This window comes from Morone saxatilis, unplaced genomic scaffold (assembly GCF_004916995.1).
Source record: "Morone saxatilis isolate NCDOM2014 unplaced genomic scaffold, NCSU_SB_2.0 Contig8, whole genome shotgun sequence".
NCBI classification, from domain to species: domain Eukaryota; kingdom Metazoa; phylum Chordata; class Actinopteri; family Moronidae; genus Morone; species Morone saxatilis.
In genome coordinates this window covers 3,709,290-3,716,210 of record NW_023340257.1, presented here as the reverse complement: position 1 = coordinate 3,716,210, position 6,921 = coordinate 3,709,290, and the positions used below count along the sequence as shown (strand labels likewise).

The following is a 6,921-nucleotide window of genomic DNA, read 5'->3' as shown; positions in this document are numbered from 1 at the left end:
ACCAACTGCTGACCAACTGCTGACCGGTCGTCTCCTACCATAAAACACAACCCATACCATAAAACACATCCCCCTAACCAAAACGTATACATTAACATTTATCACAAAAGTCTCTATCAAGCTCTTCCATTGAGTTCATATGGTTGTGTATGTCCTGATGCTTTGCTTTGTATTTTTATGTCCATTATAATGAGATGTGTGTGCTACCCTACTTCCGTGCTTTTTGTTCCTGTGAACATGTGTGTGTGTGTGTGTGATTACGCGTGAGTGTCTGTGTGTGTGTACACATACTTGCATCCTGTTCATCCTCCTTTTCATATCCTCTTCCTTACTGTGGCAGGTCATAAAAAATCATCAATCCTCATCTGTATTTATCCAAATCTTTTAGTTCATTCACCAATATCACCTTTGCTTGCTCCGGTGTTCCGTTCAGCTTAATCCATATCTTGCAATTTCTTATCCATGTAGTCTGTATTTTGTTTTGCTTTCTCAGATTCCTCGCTTTCCTTGCAATCTTCGCATTCTTCTTGGTTAGATTCTCATTTATATACACTCCTGTCCCCTTCAGCTTTCTAGCCTGCTTCAGAAGTCAGCTTTGTGTTTGCAGTTTTGGAGTCGCAATATGATTATCAGCGCAGCTTTTGCACTTCTCTTGGAAAGAGTGTGACAGGCTACTATGTTTTGGCTTTGGATATGCACGTTTTTGCTCTTGAGGAATTGGACAAGTTGTTGCTCCAGTGCGATCATTTCACTTTGTGGAGAATCTTCTCCGTTTTTATCTCCGACCACAGTTCTTGTAAAGGTTTGATGTTTAGTTTGTAATCCGCTAATAATCACATCATCCAGACGTGAGTATGGTTCCAATGTATCCACCCTCTGTTCCAGATCAAAGATCTTCTTGTCTTTCTCATGTAGTTGGGATTTTAGCTGCCGCACTTCCTCGACTAGTGCCAGTATGTCTGTTTGTTGTTTCCCCATTTTGTCCATCTCCAGGGACATAAAATTCAGAGATTTTTTAATCTCCTCTATGTCCTCTGTAACTTTTTTCAGGGTCATTTTGTAGCTTTTCTGATGTAGTCCGCACAGACGGTCGAATTAATTAGTCACATTTATGTCAGATATCCGTAGCCACGTGTTGGTCAAATAAAAAAGCTACATCAAGCTACATGTGCCAATAAGCTGTGCATAGGTGCAGGGCAGTTCTACATGTGTGGGTGTGTGTGACTGAGAAGCATAAAGTCTACAATTTAAGGCAGGACTATGAAATAAAGTAAAGCAGCTAATGTTGAGCCAATGTTTTTAGGACTTTCTTTGTGACAATACTCCCAAGTAGGTGAACTGTCTCTCTTGAATTTCCAATGGTATGTCATTGTAGGTTTCATACTTATGTATATGTATATTCATTGGGATCAGTTTGCTTTTGTGCAGGTTAACCTTGTATCCTGAGGGTCCCAAAGGTTCTGACCAGTCTGGTTCAACTGGACCTGTTCTAAAATGCAGCTACTCAGGACATCCATTATATTTTTATCTGATCCTGGTTCAGTTTGTTCATTTAGGACAGGCTTTTCACAATAAGAGCGCCCTCTGTATGTATTTGTGAGATGATGCTCTACACTGTTACCATGGTAACGGCTCAGCCTGAAACAGGAAGTGTGTGACAGTTGTTGTTGTTGTTGTTGTTGTTGTTGCTGATGAGAACAAACACGTTTTATTAAAAACCATTTCCTGCCGCCAGCAGCAGCTGATTTGAGTTGAGTGCAGCGGTGATGTCATCAGCAAGAACAGGCGCCATGTTTGCGGCCGGAGGACGAAGAAGATGAAGAGTTTAATGAAGCAGCAGATTGAAGATAATAGAAGAAGCATGAATGAAGCAGCTGAGGTAATGTTCTCCACTGAGAGGATCATTAGTGAGAGCAGCCAGTGAAGACTGCACTCAATAACAACAACAACAACAACAACAATAATAATAATAATAATAATAATAAGCAATAATATTAGCAGATGGAATCATGTTGATGTTTGTTAATTTTTTACCATCAGTTTGATTTTAAAAAGATATAAAAAGATATTAAAAGATATGCTTTGAGTGAGAATAACCTCACTCAACTCTGTTATATAGTGTAAGGTGGCGCAGAGGTTGTTGGTTCAATCCCCGGCTGTGAATGTAGTGTACGGGTACACATTGAGGAAGACTAGAGCTTTATAAGGAAGTTTAAGTCTGTTTAATGTTTGAACATACAGTAATGTTATTATGGTAAATGGTAAATGGCCTGTACTTGTATAGTTTCCCTTCTAGTCTTCAGACCACTCAAAGTGCTTTTACACTACAGACACATTCATTCATTCACACACATTCACTCAGTTATGGTAAAGTCCATTAAGCAGAAACTAACTCATTCACACACTGATGTACAGCATCAGGAGCAATTTGGGGTCTTGCTCAAGGCCAGGGATTGAACCAACAACCTTCCAATTAGTAGACGACCCGCTCTGCCTCTGTACCACAGATATTACTGTAATGTTATTATATTATATTATATTACAGTAATGTTATTATATTATATTATATTATATTATATTATATTATATTATATTATATTATATTACAGTAATGTTATTATATTATATTATATTACATTATAATCATTAAATCAGATATGATTTAATTATTATTATTATTACTATTATTATATGATCGTTGAGATTTATCACTGTTGTTTGCTTTTGTGCATTTTATTTTGAATGTCTTTGAGGCTAATTGTGATTTTGGGTAATTTAAATAAAGATAAATATAGACACGGTGTTCCCCCCCCCGAAGGTCAGTAACCCATTTCCCATTTATGAAGACGCCCCCCGTTCCTCCTCCTCCTTTAAATGGCTCCTCGTCCCTCCGGAGGGAAACACTGAAGAGTCACAGTGACAGGTGAGGTACCTCTCTCTCTCTCTCTCTCTCTCTCTCTCTCTGTGTGTGTGAGGCTGGGTCCCTCACCCACTATGATTTACTATAATATAATATAATGTAAAACAATATTATTGTTACAGTACTGTCAGTCTAAATCATTTATATTATATTATTCTAATAATTGTCATTGTTTTATTAACAATGTGTCAATATTATATATAATCTAATAATGTTATTAATATGTCCTTAAACCTTCTGTTTGTTAGGGAGTTAGGGGGCTAGAGTTAGGGTTAGGTTTAGATAGAGAAGTCCTTTTTCCCAAGGTATCCTTTGTGGGGATTTCCTGGGAAAAAGGGTGTGTGCTGGCCATTCTTGCTGTTGTTTTTATTCTGAGAAAAATAAAGTTTGTGCCCTGCTGTGTTTTTAATAATTTCTAATATTTAGGATGTGGGGGAATCTGGTGTTTAGTTTTCTGATCCAGTGTCTTTCAGCTTTTTTCCTCTCCACCGGTGTGCAATTTATGTTGTGTTGTATTCCTGTTATTTCTAATGACCTAAAACCATGGTTAATAAAGTTTGCCACTAAATGTGTGTGTGTGTCTTTGTGATTTTTAATGTTATATATGTGTTGTGCCAGTCTAGTTTTAATTGTGTTGCCTGTTTCTCCTACGTATGAGATGTGTTGTTTGGAAGGTTTTTAATAGTTTTATTTTGTCTAAAGTAATTTGGGCCTTGTTAAGGAATTGTGTTTAGTTCTGGCAGTTTACTTTTGACTAGGTAGTCTTTTAGGTTTTTGTTCCTTTTGTAAGCAGAGATTATTTTATAATCCTGGAGCATGTTTGTGTTTTGTATTTTTTGCATGAAATTGTTCTTAATGTGTTTTTTTGCTGCTACGCTATATGTGGAGTAAGTGGTGATTAATGGGATGATTTTTCTCCTGTCCTCTGGTCTTGTGTTGAGACCTCGTGTTGTATCCTTCCTGATTTGTCTGAGGAAGGACCTGGAGTATCCCCTGGTTTTTAATGCCTTGAAGAGGGTCTGAGTGGCCTCTTCAAAAAGTCCGCTGTTTGTGTGCAGATTCTGTTGAAATCTTGATAGCTTGTGATTTAACTAGTCTTTAAATGTGTGTTTGGGTGGAGCGTTTTTGTGTAGAAGTGTGTGTGTGTCTGGTTTTAAAATAAACTTTGGTGTCCTAATGTGTGTGTCTGACGAACTGTGGCTTTGTAGGTTATGTGTGTTGTTATGTGTGGTGTAATTTAACTGTGATTGAGCTATGGTGTGTGTTTTAGTATCTCCTATAAATCAGTGGAATGCCTTTAGGCTATGTGTCCCATGTTCCCCTAATGATGCATCCTAAGTACATCTGTACGTCAAATGAGGCTGGAACGTTTACGGCAGCACCAAAAACAGTCTCAACTCCCCAGCATAAAACATGAGAATGTTGGCGTAGGCCCTGGAGTAATTTTTTATGCCCCAATAAGGCACAAGTAGCTATATAATAACTGTGATATTAATATTAACTCTTGTTAAAATTCAAAGTCATATTCTATTAAGACTAAGATTTCAGGAGTCTGATAAAAGCTATCTGCTGTCAATGGATTATATTAATCCATCACCACGGTCTTTCTGATGGGCTGCAGTACTGTTCTGGTCTCCTATGTTAGGTGTAGTATTATTATCTAGCTTTATTATGTTTATTAGAAGACTGGGATACTGCATGATAAAGAAATGACCTCTCATGTGGGTAACCTGTAAAATGGACCTGTACTATGTAAATAAACGCGCCTTTCTAGTCTTCCGACACATCAAAGCATTTCACACTCTTTACACTCAACGATGCAATTACCCCCTCCTTCCCAACACATTCACCATCCAGATGATGGCAAGTCCATCAACCACAAAAACATCATTTAATCACAACCATCACCACACAAACCGACTCTGCTCGCACCTCGGGAGCCAATTATGGGGTTCAGTATCTTGCCTCAAGGACTACCTCTCTGAACGTGGCAGGAGCGCAGCGGGGAATGCGAACCAACAACTCCGATTGGCCTCTGAGCCACCAGTCCGGCCCCTCGTATCCTCGTGATCCTGTAGGATTCCGCTGTTGCAGCTCCGATAAATCAGGCCCTTCCTGCTAGTACTCTTCAAACGTATGCCACACCCTCCCAGGATTCTGGTTTTTTATGTAATTTGGGAGAAGATAGAAGATTTGGGGTCCAGGAGTATCTTCTCCCCTAAGATGAAAACTCTGTTTTTTAGTTAGGAAACCTTTTTCTAATAGCGTTTGAATTATTTTGTGGAGCTCCCCGGCTGTTTCTAGGTATATTGGTTGGTTTAATTTAGTGTAATGTTCTAGGTTGTTAAGTTGCTGGGTTACTTTCTCTATGTATTGGGCTCTGTCCATTATAACTATGGCGCTTCCCTTGTCCGCCGGTTCTATGACTATGTGTTTGTATTTAGCTAATTCAAAAAGTGCTTTGCTTTCCCCTTCGGTGAGGTTATTTTCGTCCCTGTGTTGTTGGGGGTTAAGTGCCCATGTTATATTATGGTCTCCGAGGATGATGTCTTTGATTTCGTTAGGGATTTGGTTTAGATTGGGTTCCCAGGTGGATCTGGGTGTGTAGGGGATATAGTCCCCTGATTCTTCCCTTTCAAAGAATGCTGTTAGTTTGAGTCTATGGTGGTATTCTTGGGTCTCCCCTTCTTAGTGTTTCTTTTTGTTTTTGTTTGGGGTTAGGGTGTTAGGGTGTGTCTCTGCAGTGATTTAATTCTCTTTATCTTATTGTTTTAGGATTTATTTTGGCTGGATGATTATTATTATAAATTTTTTTTTGGCCTATTATTGCCTTTATTGAATCAGAATCAGAATCAGAATCAGAAATACTTTAATAATCCCAGAGGGAAATTATTTAAATTGATAGTGACAGCCAAAGATAGACAAGTAAGGGGGGCAGAGAGAGAGGGGATGACACGCAACAAAGGGCAGGTCGGATTCGAACCCAGGCCGCTGCAGCAACTCCGTATATGGGTCGCCAGCTATACCGACTGACCTAACCAGGCGCCCTAGATGATTATTTTTATTATTATATATTCAGGAGAGAAGGCAGAATATTTTGTTGAAACATAATCAAGAAGGTGTTAGGGTAATTATATAATGAAATATTGGCAACTGTGTGCATTACTCAAAAATGTAATCAACCAAAATCAATCAGTGACTCTGAACCTAAAAATATTTTTAAAATATTTATTATTTTATGAATTATATTATATATCAATTTTCTAAACCAGTGCTGACAAAAGTATCAATACTTCAAATTATTACTGCATCACAATAATAAGAATAAAGGTTTCTCTTAAAAACTGATGACAGTTTTTATCAAGTGAACTTTTATCAGTTTAAATATCCAACAGACGGACGTTGGATCTCACTGTGATTTTTTCTTCTTCTTCCTCCTCCTCTTCCTCTTCCTCCTCTTCCTCTTCTTCAGGATGTTTGGCTCCGTGCTGCTCTGCTATTACTCCTTCAGTCTGCTGCGTCTCTCTTCTTCTTTGGTTCATGGAAACATCCAGTTGGACGACGGTCCAGCAGCCGGTCGTCTCTCCGAACCATCGTACCTGTCTGACCTGGGTCAGTAACACCTGTCCAACCGGAGCAACAGTTGTCCATTACTGCAGAGACATTCAACTTAAACTTGTGATGACTTTCTCCTTTTTATTTTACGGCAGGAAAGAGGTTTTGTCTTGTTTTTTTAATCAGTTTTATCTACTAAAATGTTGTTGATAACTATCAGATCATAAATTATCCTGGCCATTCAAATTAATGCAAAAAACATGTATGATGTCATTATAGAGACTTTCCCTCAGTACCCCTCCAGCATCCTTGATCTAAGTTGAGGATCTAGATTTTTTGGTGAGAGACATAAAACAGTAAAAGATGTCAAAACAAAAAACAAATTCAGTTTTATTTGTATAGCATCAATTCATAACTAACGTTCTCTCAAATAGAGCAGGTCTAGA

General features: G+C 38.4%; 1 protein-coding gene across 1 annotated transcript in view; it reads left to right on the top strand.

Moving 5' to 3' along the window:
• Positions 1–6,393: 6,393 nt before the first annotated feature.
• Positions 6,394–6,921, top strand: part of agrp (agouti related neuropeptide) — a 1,961-nt gene continuing 1,433 nt past the window's right edge. The window contains exon 1 of the mRNA XM_035679794.1: positions 6,394–6,532. Coding sequence (XP_035535687.1) covers positions 6,394–6,532 — 139 coding nt within the window. The remainder of the gene's footprint in view (positions 6,533–6,921) is intronic.